We start from the raw sequence: 15098 nt of genomic DNA on the forward strand, positions 1-15098 counted from the left end.
ATTGGTTGATGTCACTGCTTTTTTTAACGAAAAAAAATCCAAAAACCAAATGGATGGAATAGACATGCCTGACCAATGAGCATACCATGAGGTGCTCTGCCACCAGTGCTACAATGAACAGAAAGGCTTGAGATCTCCAACTGAAAGTAAATAAAATAAGCATGAAAGATTTCTAAAACTTTCTCAACATACAGGGGACTATTTTCAATCGATCATTCTAAATATTGTCACGTTGAGCAACATTATTTAGCAACAGCTGTTGCACTAGAATTTCTGACTTGAACACTCACAGACTAACACCATAACCCTGCTTAAAGCCAGTAAGACAGCCAAGTAAAATGCTGCAAATATTAACAGCAGAACTTGCCAATAAAAGCCTTATAGAATAGCTTATCTGGTGCTGCAAACGGATGAGACTCTGCTGCAGTTGGTGGAGCAGGATGCCAGCGTATGACTGGGAACTGAGGAGGATGGTGGGGGTAACGATATCTCCTTTGAAGGGACGTATGACAAGGAGGTGATGGCGACCAGAATCTGTTTTTACACCCAAACCAAGACTGTGTCTCTATCAGCCTGCTGACTTCAAACATGAGGCTCTAGTATGAGTCAAGTCCCAAGCCAGAGATAGAAATGCCAAGGTCTTAAAAGGCACTGCTTCTCCCAGCCATAGTCCAGCCTTACCTGGGTATCCAGCCTGAGAACTACATCTCAGTCTTGGCAAACCAGTAAGACCTTAAAGCCTGCTGAGCACAGTTAGAAACAATTGCACACAACACATCCAGTCAAAAGAAAAAGGGAAAAGCCAGGTGATTCATGCCACCTTACTTTTAACAGGTACAGGCTGGACAACAACAGGGTCTAGTCACCTTGGCTGCCATCACAGCCAGCAAAACAAGACAGGCACTCTGAAGGTGTGATTTACCCAAGCAGCTTCAGATCTTCACATCAGAATAAAATTAATAGCTCACTAAACTCTGTACTGACGAGCCTTCCCCTGATTACAGAGAGAAACCAAGGCAATTAGCTCAGCAGCAGACATGTAACAAACCCTGAAATGGGGACTTCCCTCGTCACTTGCCCAGGCCACAGCTCAAAGCATGAGTGTCCCACAGTCCCTGGGCAGTGCTGTGAGGCACACACGCTTTATCCTAAGACGCACGGCAGATCTCTTGGGAAAAGGCCCCTGCAGAGGCAGAGCCCACTACAGACACAATGCTCTGCAGCAACTTCACCAGCAGGCATTTCATTTCGGGCAGCCACCCACAGCTTCCCACAGCAGAGGTACAAGACCATCACCTTGGACAGTGGTACTTCCCAGCTCTTTCCCCTCCCAGAGGGAAAGATCAAAGTCAGCTCCACCACAGCTTAAATTCAGTGCTTTGGCTTTTCCACTCTGGCTTTGGGAGCCTGCTTTAGCCTGGTCCTGGAGTCAGCCTCAGCACAGGCTGGGCACAAGGTGGTCATGGCCAGAAGGCAGACACTTGACCAGGTCTCTCTGCAGCCTCCCTCCCTGTGCCTGCGATGGGACTACTCACCCCTCCCTCCCCTCCTCAGAAGGGTGTCACAAAGCAGCAGCTCATTTCCCTGCAAAGACTGCAGCAACCTCCCTAGTCTCAAAAGTGCTCCCAACCTCTGCTCTGGAGCACACAGGAAATCCTGGAGCACCATCATGTACAGTTTCAACGGCCTTGCTCTTGTCATTGTTCCAAAATTGGATGGCATGCTTAAATCATAATAAAAATAGAATCCTGAGCCGTATTCCTGCTAATTACCACTTCTTACATTCAATTCAAATGTGCATTACACACTTTTTTCTACTACAAAAAGGGAAAAGAGAATTTAATAATAATTGGAGAACCCAAGCGCCAAATTTCATCATTTTTTTTCTTTAGTTTTACTCAAACTGGAGGAAGAAGAATGCTTTTACTCACCAGGCCATTTTCTTACAAACATCTGCTATTACAGATAGGCTTCCAGATTAACACTGTCCTGTGATTAGAGCAATTACCCTGGTAAAATCTATTTGAGCTAAGAGTTTCAGGGATTTCATTTAGGACAGCAAAACTGCAGAGCCATTACCCAGCTCCACTATTTTCACTGCACTGTCTGTTCTTTGCAAAGCCTCTCCAGCCTGCTTCTTTCTCAACTGAGGCTCCTGCAGCCAGCAGTGGGGCTGTGCCAGTTCACATATTTTAAGGTTTTCCTGAAAACTGTGAGGGATTAGAAAATGAGGCTTTGATGTATTCAAGACATGTGCTTGAGATTACTTGTGTACCTAGATGCTAGCACATGTGCCTGCAAGTTGTGGTCTAATTTTGTTTGTCCCTGGAAACTGAAGTTTGCAGCTGTGGGTGGAGTTTGTGTACAAGTCTACAACTGTATGCCAGTTTGTGGTCAATAACACTCTATAACCCATATTCAGTAACAAGATTTGAGTCCATATTGAAGAATATTATATTGCTCCAGATTAAGAGCTACAGCACATAAGGCCCACATAATGAAAACATTATCACTGCAAAAGAGGTGGTTGAAAATTAATTTGAAACCCTTTTAGAAAATTATTTCAGGATTATTAAGGATTAAAAAATATAATCTAGAATTCTTTCTTTTTGTAACTGCATAGTCTGAGCAATTTATGAGCAATTTATGAGTTCCTGCACCTATGGGAGAGATTTGCATATTTTATGTAGCTTTTTTAAAAAAATCTCATATGACAGATACTATCTAAATATTTTTGTATATATTAACAAGACTGATCCACACTGCACTGTGTTACAACCAGACTAAATACTCTTCACTGAAGAGGAGGTGTTACAAGATCTTAATATGGAGTGCTGCAAGAGAAGGCAGGATTTTTTGTGGCTTTTGCCTTTTTTTCAACAAGTGATATCTTCTGTGGACTTCTCCAAAATGACAAACCAAACTGACCCATACCAGTTACGCTTCTTCAGCACTTCACAACTTTTAGACATGCTATTCCTGTTCAAGTCACGAAGAGTTTTACAGCTAAATCTACCCCTTCATGCTTTGCCAATTTTCTCTGGTGATTTTGTCCTAGAAATGCATACACTTGGTACATATATACAAGTGGGACTATATTAAAACCCACAGCAGGTAGAAGATAGTGCAGTCCAGGGAAGTTTTGTTTTTGACTCTCCTCATAATCAAAGTTATGCACAAAGCACAATGAGACACAGTAAATAAAGACATTTCACACAGACAAGCACGAAAATCTTCCAAAACAAAGAAAATTAAATTATCTTTCAACTAAAGAACACACTGCAATGAAAGACTAAATGAGCAGTTCTAATTAAAACCATGCTGTGAATCTCCTACATTCCACCACCACAAAAAATCAGCTAGTATTTGTGCATGTACAGCCACCCTCTAAAACCAGTCAAGCAGCTTTCCATCCAAGCAATGCAAGACACGGCAACTCAGAGCTGCAAAACATATTGAAATTATTTCCATAGCAATCATAACAAGAAGCTGTAAGGCCAGGATATGCAGGGAGGGGGGCTGGCAGCAGGAGCTCAGCCCCTCACCAGCCCTGGTGCTTCCTGCTGTCCCTGGCATGCTGCTGGGAGAACCCACGCAGCATCCATCCCCTAGCCCCACATCCATCCCTTTGCCCCACATCCATCCCCTTGCCCCACATCCATCCCTTTGCCGCACATCCATCCTCTTGCCCCGTGGCTGCATCCAGTGTCCTGCTGCCCTGTGCATCGGTGCTTGCCTTGGCAATGGTGGGTCTCCAAACCAGGCACTCTGATCCCCTCTCTGCTCATGCTCAGGAGCAAAGCATTACATCCCGGCAGGGGCATGCAGGAGAGCCAAGGCACTGCTAGTCCTAGCTGCCGGTGAACACAAGCAGCACCCTGCAAGCCCTGCTCAAGCCTCTTTATCCCGACATGTCGCAGCCATCTGAGGCTCAGGTGTCTCTGCTTGCAGCGCTAACCAAGCAGCTGCCCCAAGTGAAAATACTAAGAGGGGGATGAAAAGTCGGGACTAACCCTCTATGCGTGAGCTGCACCGGGGCTTCATGCACAGCTCATCTCTGAACAGCTCTCCAGAAATGAAACATGATCTCTCTCCCATCCTGCTCCCTTCTAGCTATTAATCTGTTTGTGCAGCCACAATGTGCTGCGGGCTTCCCAGGCGAGCCACTGTCCTTCCGTGGGCAGAGAGCCGAGGGGACAGGAACGTGCAGCTTATTAGGCACAGCAAGTGTGGGTATCCATGGCCTGCGCAGAACATGCATGCTGATACTGCTGTTTTCATGCTGGCACAGGGACAGCAAGCAGCTAAATAGAGTAGACTTCACTGAACAGTCTAAATTGCAGACTTAGATGACATGAAGAAGGGTACAGCTTGCCCAAAGACAGAGGAAAGTAATGGGAAGATTTTGCACAGTGATGGAGAGCTTGGCTCCAGGATCATCATGCCTGACTTGCTATCAAGACATCCAGTAAAACCTTCAGAGACTTCATGGCCATTAGATGTAGACAGGCACAATGGTGGCAGAATAAAAAAACAAGAGGCAGTCATCCTGAGGGATCCCAAAATCACAGAGAATGATGACAGAGGAAAAGGAGGATCCAGTTAGTAGCATTCACCTGAAAACCATCAAAAGGACATAGCAATATGAAGGGAATCTGCAACTGATGCCCAAAAAGCATTATATTTTTAAAAGGGAGAACCTGGTAGGTCTCCTGAAAAGCAGCAAAGAGGCCTGCAAGAACAGAATGCAGCTACTGCAACTTGCTCCCCTTTATCATGCTATTTTTGGGCAGTTCACAGCCTCACACACTCAAGCCTGACACCCAATCTCTTTTAACACCCGTGGCAAGGCAGCGAAAATGTCTTACGCCAGATCAGATTTTGCAGCCGAGTAACCCGAGTGGCAATGCATTGCACAATTAATTAATAGCCAGTTAATCAATGTATTCTTGCTTGATAGAAAGCTTAAGAACATATTCAACATTTCATCCAACTTTATGAAAGTTTAAGGATGCATTTAAGTACTTGGTTTCACTGTAACAGATCACTTTACTCCACCTTCTCAAACGTTTATTCCCCCTCTCATTACACAGAACTGGACCAGCAGTATTTCTAAATGAGCAGGATTGTAAGTGGCAAGGAAGGTGTTCTCTTTCTCAGGAGGACTGTGGGTTTTCACCAGGATTCACATTTGGCTGTAACACCACGTTATCAATGTCCCAAAGAGCAAAATTCATTGAGGGAGACTCCAGAGTCTGTAACTCCCCAAAATGTACCCACGCTGTGCCTGCAAGTGCTGTTTACTGCATTTGAAACCTAGGCAGCAGACTTTTAAATCCCAGTGTGCATAACGTCTGCATGCAAACCAAAAGCAGGAGTTCCTCTGCTTTATTGGATATTGAAACATTAAAAACAGGTGTTTAAAAAGTGCATTACAAATCTGTCTGCAACCTATATTATTTTTACCATGTGTAAGTAAACTGATCACTAGCATGTTTCAACAGTTTCAGTGAAAATATGCAACTCCTCCTGAATTATTTCTTAAACATGTTGAGGGAGACGAAAGTTTATTTGATTTCACTGCACTGACAGCATGCAACAAATTTTATTTCTGTGTATGTATACAGCAGATGCTGTAATGGATCATCTCCCTTTCATGGCATGTATCAAAGTAGATCTCAAGCTATTCTTTGCAAAGAAAGAAATTATAAACCCCTGCTCATAAAGGAAGATGCAATGTACTTTGAGAGAGCAACTGAGTAATTGGACACCATATTTTCCACTGATTCAGCCTGTTAGTTGAAATAATGACTAATTAAAATGGAAAATCTATATTATAACTATATATACTGATATTCCAGATCACAAAGTGTGTTACAGATGTAATTTTTTACTCTTCTTACATAAAAAAATTAGAAAGTATAAAATCAGAAATTCCATTGGAGTTAGGTTGGTGTGAAAGGGATCTGAAATAAGAACTGGCCCCCAGTATATCTTGATACAGAATGCAGGCAATATAATGAAAATTATATATGTTTTATGTAATTTGGAGTACCAAGAAAAAAAAATCGTTTGCCCTGAGATATTACTTTTAGGAACAGAGGACAGATGTTTAGTTCCCAAAGCAGACTTGTAAAAAATTAATCGCCTGCCTCATGCAGGTTAGCAGTATTTGGCAGGTAGGTTAGCTCAGCTCATAATGAAGCATCTGGCTTCTGGTAAAACTGCATTTTAATTTTAACTGTGTTTCATTTCAGATTTTGGGTACATGTTAACGTGCAATAATCTGGCAAGTCTGGAGCAGATTTGCTGATTGGTAACTTTGGTGTAGGTCTTCTCAACTGCACCAAAAATAAGTCAAGTGACAACTGTGGTTCATGCCCAGACCACAGCCTCATATATCACCTGAACTGCCATGAAAAGCTATTTTAAATCCACTTGTCAACACCTCACCCATCCAGTCTTATTTTCTCAAAAATGGCTAAACTAAGAGTCAGCAAAGCCCTAAGCATGTGCTTGAATTAAGCAGGCTAAGCTGTCTGGCTTTGAATGTAATTTGGTTTGAGTTTGGGTTTGGTTTTTTTTGGGTTTTTTTTTTTTTTTTTTTTTTTGGTTTTTTGTTGTTGTTGTTGGGTTTTTTTGGGTGTTTCTTTTTTATTTTTTTTTTTGAGGTCTTCAAGCAGAAGATCTACCCAGGTTGTATTTTTGTATTTTTCCTTAGAAAAGTGGGTAGCCATTTCTAGCACTACTGGTAGTCTCTGCCTTCTGATTCTGTGACAGTGCAAGACATATGGCATCTGCAGCTTTTAGCAGGAGTGATGCAGTATTAAGCACAGGACAAAAAGGATGGAATGGGCAAGAAAAGATATCACACTCTAACACTCAAGGATGAGTCCTGATTCCTTGCTGAAAAGTAGTAATACCCATTTTAGAGGTACACTTCCAGAATTATGATGAATTGCCCTTTTAGACCACATGCAGAAAAAACCCTCTGTCCACAATGAAAACAGTTCACCGAGTCAAAAGGATGCAGCACAAGGCCTGAGGAAAAGCAAATCAGAGAGGAATCAGAGAGGACTACTACAGTTATGTTTTGCCTTTCTTGACCTTGCAGAGACTTCTATCACACTGGTTGCAGTCACTCAGGGTGCATGTGCTGCTGGTTACCAAAACCAGACTGACAAGGGAAGCAGAAAGGATGGCTCTGTGGGCAGTGTTGGAGGTAAAGGTATTTCCTCTGCTTCCCCTCTAATCCAGAAGGTCTCTGCCATATCAACTACCCCCAGAGGCCAGCTAGAAGACTGCCCACACAGTGACAGCAATGCCACTGACTCCCTTATTGCAAAGAAGAAGACAGGAAACCAGGAGAGGCCAATGAAAAGGACAGTTGGGAGCTGGTGTCATCACCCCCTTTCCCAAAGGAATGGAGACAGCAGCAGCAGAGGAATGTGAAGGCTTTCCATCCTCCCCTCCCTCAAGGCCATAAGCAACTTCTGCTTTGCCTGCAGCCACTGAGTCCAAACTGAAAGCAAACCTAGGGCTGAAGCCTTGAGGCTGGAAAGCCAGATTGAACATCTCAGCATCCTAACAGCCGGGATATGTACTGTGGCGTCCATCATGCTGAGCGTGGGCGAGGTATCATTTCTAACAGAGAGCAGAGTGCATCCCCCAAGCACTGGCTGATGGAAACTTCATTTTTCATTTGTAAAGGACAGTTGCACCAAACAGCAGAGGCCTGTCCCCAGGATGGCTCATAAATCAGAACTGAAGTTGCATTTTCAGGGTCACAAAATCTTCTCCAGCTGACAGCAGCACACTTTCCAGGACGGCTCCCTTCTGGACTTACCCCTCCTCAGGGAGGCCACAAGCTAGTGATACAGCTGTGCTTGTGGAGCTACTTTGTGGGACCAACTTCATGTGAACCCCAAAAATGACAAAATTTCTCCTTTCCAAAATGCACTCCTCTAATAAAAAAACACCCAGCAACTGTGATGAAAAGCTTTCAATGGGCATTCTTCCATTTGCTGGATTTATAGAAGCAACAGCAGTCTTAAAACATCTGCCAAATCATTCTACATTTCAGTTTTGATTATCTGTCTGCTAGTTTGAGGTTTTGCTTTAACTATACAGATGCAAGAAGTGAGAAAGTTATTCAGCTCAGATTTACTCTTAGAAGTACCGGCTGTCTAAAACAAGGCTATAAAGTGTAGGTCCCCTGTCTGGTTTGTTGTGCGATTGCATGGCTTTGTGCTATTAATTGCAACCTGGCTAACAGGTGCTTGCCAATGTCTTTATATGCCCACCATAAGGAAGGATTATATTTCCATCTGAACAAAAGGGTGATGCTGCCTTCTAAAAAGAAGCTGAGAGCAGCACAGAGAGGAAGTCCACCGTAGCATGATGAGTTGAATCACTGCTTACTAATGAGAATATGCCCTCTGCTCTGCCCCAATATACTCAGAGAGAGAAGAGGGAAGCAGCTAACATTATTTTTTCCACATCCTCTCCTCTTGCTCAGGTGTCAGATGGCCATGAGCTGGACCCACAAGGGACTGTTTTTTCTTTCTAATTCCCTTGACTCACTCAGCAATGGTGGCAGTTCTATTGTTTTAAAACAAACTTGTAGCAGTGGGGACAACTACCAAGAAAAGCACTTTTGAATGCACTGCAGGTCCCATATAATGGGACTTGCCATGGGTTCACTCTTGCTGTGCAGCACCACAGCATTGCTGCAAAGAACTTGGCCTGCTCTGCCTGGAAGAACCTTCCCTTGGCTTCCTTTTACCTTCATCCTCTTTCTATCATCAGTGGTGAACAGCTCTTTCCAGTCTTTTCCTTTAGCTCTCCAGTTCTCTCCTGTTCTCATCTAGCCTTCTGGTTATCACAGGACTGTCTGACATCGCGCTGTTGGCTGTGTGTGAAGCCAGGGTATGAGAGGTGCTGATCAGAGTGTGATGGCCCCTGAAGTTATACTGCTTTGTCAAAAAGGCTTTCTATTCCCCAAGGGGTTTGCAAAAGGTATTCATTGCTTATAGGTCTGAAGATGAAAGGGCTCTGGCAGATAGCTGTGGTGGCCAGCACCTGCACGGGGACTTTGGGCTTGTTAACTGAAAGCAACAAAACCAACTGATCCATGGGAAGCAAACAATAAGATACTCCATGTGTTGCTGAAATGCACAAATCACTGAGGGGCATGTTGGCGCCTAATTATGGTGATGTGGAGATGTAAAAAAAATACCAAGGCAGCGATTGCCATAGAGGAGAGTCTGACACTTGTTAGTCATAAGGGGATTTAAAAATCCCAGTGTATGCCTCATGGCCTTTGAAAATCAGACCTGAAATGCCTACCTGAGGTCTTGTCAAGAAAGGACACAGATGATCCTTGAGCAAATCTCCCAGCACAAACAACATTTTGACTATGTAAATCAGCAGGCAAATCATTGAGTTTTGCCTGTAAAAGGAGGGTGTTCTGACAATTCAGCTCTGTACAGGCTCAGATAAATTTTGTGTTGGAGCACAGGAGCCAAACACAACCTTTACCCTCTCACTTTAAGAGGTACAGTGAAAGGCAAGGCAGCATTCACTGTATATTCCATAATAACTTTACTTTTCAAGAGGAAAACAAATTCTAGATAGTACTGGTTACTTAGATAAAAAGGAAAACCCCTACAACTCATTTTCTTCCTTTTTTCTAACCAATTTATCTACTTCATGTCAGGAGTGATCTGGAAGAGAACTCATAGCATATTTTGTGTCAAAAAGTTTAATAATAGTCATGGCTTTTAAAAGTGCTTACTAGACTACTCCGTGCATTTGAATATTTTCTTTCACTGTTGAATACAATCTTCTATGGGAGTACATCATGCCCTTTAATTAAACATTCTTGAGTATTTGGATTTTATCTCATAGATACACCACACCCTGCTTGTAAAAATTCCATCTCAGGCAGTCAAAGTGCTTGACTTATTTCAAAGATGAGTTATTAATTAGAATATCTACAGACCATGTATTTATAATCTGGTGCCATCCCTCCCTGGGGAGCGCAAACTTTTATCTGCTGCATTACTTACCTGCAGCTGAAACAGAGCCATCACTGGCTGAAATGCAAACCCCATCTTGTGCAACTCCTCACCACTACTCTCAAAATGAAGAATTGTGAGATAGGTCCAAATGGAGAACATTTTAAGGTGTTCTGGATGTAAACCCCTTTAATTAAATTTACCTTACTTAAAATGTGCCTATAGCTACGTAATGCTGTGGGTTTCCTAACTAACGCATTCACTTCATTTTGCTTTGTTTAAAAAATCCTCACCTGAGCCACGAACTCTTGAGAAGGAGTAGGTGCCAGCAGGATGGTAACAGACAGGATTTTGCTCCTCAGAGTGGTCCCAGGTTTAAGAGTCACTGGACACAATATGCAGCTTCCCAATGCCTGGTGCCAGCCAGGGCACCACCCCTGTTCTGACTCAGAGGTGGGAGTACTCCAGTCTAAAATCACCAAAGGCAACAGCAACTCGCAAAATACTTCCCCAAGCCAAGGGGTGAAAGTCAGCACCAGCTGTGAGCTCACCAGCACCGCTCCCCAGCGCCACTCACTTGCCAATCCTCTGCGGCATTTTTAGCTCACCAGGCGCGCCGGCTCACCCCACTCTCCAAACGTTTAGCAATGAGGAACAGCGATAGCTTGGAGCTGCCATGGCAGCCAAACACCCAAACAGGCAAAAGCAAAATGTGAGAGAGAGGAATATTGTGTTACCAGGCTCATGAGCTTTCACAGGCAACTTGAAGCACTCCAAACCATATAATTCCTAAGTGCAGCGGGGAAGGTGCTGCCATTCCACAGAAGGAAATCCACAGGAAATCCTGCTGGCTGAAATACGCCTGGGAGATGGTACACGGGAGCTTCCAGTGAGCAAGTCCCATACATGATTCAAAGATGATAAGGAGCAAGTGGTAGACAGAACTGCTGCCACAGGCAGCCCCCAGCAGGCACCAGGCTTGCCTTTGCATGGGTCAATATGAACTCCTGAGGCAGCCTGCCGTGCTCAGCTCTGCCTGCCCCTCCCTGTGCTCAGGTTTGGGAGAGAAAAGCAATCTCATACAGCGGTGGCACTGAGCACAGTGCCAGCTCCTCAGCTATACATGGGGTCCTCTCCAGCTACACAGAAAAGTCACCAGACTGGAGGAGCCAAGGAAAAAATTGGCTCTGAAGCTTGGGCTTCATGTCATACCCATGAGAGACTCCTGCCCTCCTGCGCTACTGCTCTCCTCATCCAGCATGCTTGCCTCAGAAACCTTTGATCCTCAGACATTCCACCTCTTAAAAGAAGAGATGGATCAGCAGCAAGGAAGTTAATGTTGGCTGGGAAAAATAGATAAACCTGCTCCGGCTGCAGAGAAAGCAACCTCCTGGCAATTTTGCTTGGGAACCATGCCATGAACAGTGGATGTTTTTTGGATTTACTTCTCCTCTGCCTTAGCATGCCCGACAGATTTGTGGAGGTATTAATGTGAGAACGTCCCCTACTTTGGGAAGCAAGATGCCAATGAGAGGGGGTTTGAAACAAAGAGAGAAAAACTGAGAGAGGAGAGAGACCTCATCCATATTCTCCTCTTGTTGAAGATAAAGCGGGAAGAGCTTTAACAACAGCAGAATGAAAGCAAGTTTCCCCCAAAGTACCAACATAAGAAAGACCTGAGGGTCAGCATGGGCAAAATGTAACAGAAAGGGGTAGCACAAGAGGTCAAAGCAGTTTTTTGAGCATTTTCCCTGAGTCGACAGAATAGAAAACACCAAAAACATTAAAGAGCGAAAAGCTTGATCCAAAATCTCTCTCCTGAAGACACTCAGATTCTGTTTGAGCTTACATCTGGGTTTGAACTTCAAAACTTGGGCTCCTCTCTGTGCAACCCAGTGGAATGAATCAAACCTGATCCAAACCATCTGGAAACCTGTTGATGCTTCAGAGATGCATTTTTCAGGTTGTGCCAGTCACCAATTAAACAGAAAATACTCCCTAGATTTCCTTCTCTTACATTTATTTATACATACATTTGTTTTTCAGGTACTTCTTTATTTGTAAGTACTTACTATTTGTCTTACAAAAATTATTTATAAACACTTACTTTCTTTTTGGAAGTGCTTTTAATCCATCCATCTACTCAACTCTGGTCTAAGTCAGAGCTTTTATGCATTTCTTCAAACAGATAACTGGCCATGATGGCAATATCAGCACAGAAAAGCTTTTTCTGCATCTCTTTGTGTTTCTGTTCTCTTTGGAGAAACGGATGTTGGGTTGTAATAAAAGGACTGAAAAATACATTAATCCTTATAAAGCCGGTAGAGCCAACTGACAAGGCTGGGACAGTCTGCTTCCTCTGCCCTCCCTTCATGGCCTTCTGTGATTTCCCCCCCCCCCTCCCCCTCCCCTCCCCTCCCCCTCCCCTTTCCCTTCCTTTCCTTTCCTTTCCTTTCCTTTCCTTTCCTTTCCTTTCCTTTCCTTTCCTTTCCTTTCCTTTCCTTTCCTTTCCTTTCCTTTCCTTTCCTTTTTTCCTTTTCCTTTCCCTTCCCTTCCCTTTTCCTTTCCTTTCCTTTCCCTTTCCCTTTTCCTTTCCTTTCCCTTTCCTTTCCCTTTCCCTTTTCCTTTTCCTTTTCCTTTTTCCTTTCCTTTCTTTCTTTCCTTTCCTTTCCTTTCCTTTCCTTTCCTTTCCTTTTCCTTTCCTTTCCTTTTCCTTTCCTTTCCTTTCCTTTCCTTTCCTTTCCTTTCCTTTCCTTTCCTTTCCTTTCCTTTCCTTTCCTTTCCTTTCCTTTCCTTTCCTTTCCTTTCCTTTCCTTTCCTTTCCTTTCCTTTCCCTCTTCTGACACTTGTTTGTGTTTGGAAGCAGCATGCTCCCTCCTGACAGACCGGGACAGGGGATGAGAGGGGAAATGTCTGGACACATTTAGTCCAATTAAATGTTGGCATCACATTCAGTCTTTCCAAAATGCACGTAAGAAACTTTAAGCACCAAGCTGGCCATTGCAAATTGATACCTCCCCATTTGCATTTCCTTCCATCAAACCACAAACAGAGAAGGCATTAATTGTAAACAAGCATGTCTGCCACATGCCCCTCTTTAATATCATTCACAAACGTCTGCTAAAACCTTTCAACTTCCAGCAGACAGCTTCCATAATCCCATGTCACTGACAAGTTCTGGCAGAGTTTAAGTGTGTTTGCTGCTGACAACTCCCCTCACTTTCCTTTTCCAGCTGTGGCAGCAGCACACATTTACACAGCAGCATTCTCTGCCCAGCATCATCCCAGCCTCCCACTGTTCCTTCCACAGACGTGTTTGCAAACAGGGGCTTACAGCAAATAAACAAACATGCACAGCCCTGCACGTGTGCTCCGTACATCATCTCGAGCCACTGGGGCTTTCAACAAGCCACTGCTCCCGCAGCACAGCTTGTGGCACGAGCCCAAGCTGTGAGAGCGTGGCAGCAGTGCCCTGGCATCCATGGGTCCTGTGGCATCCGGGCAGCGATAAAACCTGGGCTCTGCTGCACACAGGGACACAGTCCTGATGGGCAGCACTGGGAACTTAATTGCTGGGAGAGAAAGCAGCAGTTGAGGAGAGACAGGCACTGTCTCTCACTCTCTCCCACTACTTTTTCTTTTTTTGTTTTAAACAACCAAATCTTGTTCTCCCTACTCCTGAGCAAAGCCCTTTAAAATGAATTCGACTACTCATATAAACGAATTAAGGGTCAGTTTAGAGTGTTATTAAATTAAATGCTTTATACAGAGTAACTAAAGAGCTTGGTGGAATTAATGAAGCTAGATTCAGATCTCAGATGCTTTACAAAGCAGCTGGAAGGGTTCTAGAAACTGAACAGAAAAACTCTAAAAGCCTTTGCTCAGAACTCACTGCAACATCCAAACCAGCAATATACTTCTGTATCACTGCTACAGCTCTGCACTCCAACATGCATTCACAGATCTGATTAGATCCAACTGCCAGTTGAGGACTAAATGTACTGAGGCACGTCCCCAGCCGATTTCAGTATAAACTGAATAAACAGTATAAAGTCTGGAGTGGGACTGCACAAGCAGGTCCATGGTCAGCACTGAACAGCTGAACACTTGCTGAGCCCTAAACAGACAGAGCAGCAATCCACCCTGTATTCACATTGCTCTTCCATTGTTTTCACCAAAAGCTTGGTCCACCCAGTTTAAAATGCGGTCTAAGGAGTGGTCACATGCAGGAATTTCTGAGGACAGGAAAAATCTCCCATTACTTTTTGGATTTAGAGAAGAAATGGCGCTCACCACAGAGCACTGAGATAAACAACCTGCGCTGCTGGTTACATGTTTGGTACCTGCACAATGGGGTGGCCCCCTGCAGATGCTTTCACAGCCCCTCGACTGCCTTCTGTCTCGTAATGAGCTCGGTGGTGGGATTTTGGCTGCACCTCGATGCGCAGTTCGTAAGGTCCTGAGTGAGATGGCAGCTGCCAATCCAGAGCAGGCAGGGATGGGCTACAATGGAAAGGAAAACAGATTAAAAATTAACATCAAGTACACTATCACAAACCACAAGCAGCCAGCACTCTTACTTTAAACACCGAGTCTCGCAGTTCATCCTTCACCATCTTACAGTTAAAATTTAATTGATAAGGATAATGTCATGACGTACGTAATTTAGAAGGTATCGGCTATTTTAGGAAGATTTATGGGTGGAGCATATCTGTTGGCCCAGATGCTATCTGATTTGTATCCAAAAGTGAAAATTTTTAAGACACAGATTACAAATATTATATATATTAACTCTCAAAGCAAAATAAAAAGGCAGAAAGACACGAGGGAGTTTTAGGAAGACGATTTCTGCTGTGAAAGTGAATGCCAAACTAGTTTGGCATTTAATGAATCTAATGGGTTTCAACAAATCTGCTCTGTTTACAGAAAGTGGAAAGAAGAAGGAAAAGCTATTTCCCTGCTTCACTCCCAACACAAAGCATGTCTGAGATCCTCGAAGCAAAGCTGATCTCTTTTGGGTTAATACACTGCAAAGGAGAAAACTCTGAAGTCAGAACTTGCTTATGAATCCTATTGATG

The 15098-nt window shown here is 43.8% G+C and overlaps 1 protein-coding gene across 5 annotated transcripts in view; it reads right to left on the reverse strand.

Moving 5' to 3' along the window:
• Positions 1 to 15098, reverse strand: part of NFATC1 (nuclear factor of activated T cells 1) — a 110784-nt gene that overhangs the window by 77110 nt on the left and 18576 nt on the right. For all 5 annotated transcript variants that reach the window (XM_030970227.1, XM_030970212.1, XM_030970204.1 and 2 more), the window contains exon 3: positions 14363 to 14522. In XM_030970227.1, coding sequence (XP_030826087.1) covers positions 14363 to 14522 — 160 coding nt within the window. The remainder of the gene's footprint in view (positions 1 to 14362; positions 14523 to 15098) is intronic.

The sequence above is a fragment of the Camarhynchus parvulus genome, chromosome 2 (assembly GCF_901933205.1).
Source record: "Camarhynchus parvulus chromosome 2, STF_HiC, whole genome shotgun sequence".
Classification (NCBI taxonomy): domain Eukaryota; kingdom Metazoa; phylum Chordata; class Aves; order Passeriformes; family Thraupidae; genus Camarhynchus; species Camarhynchus parvulus.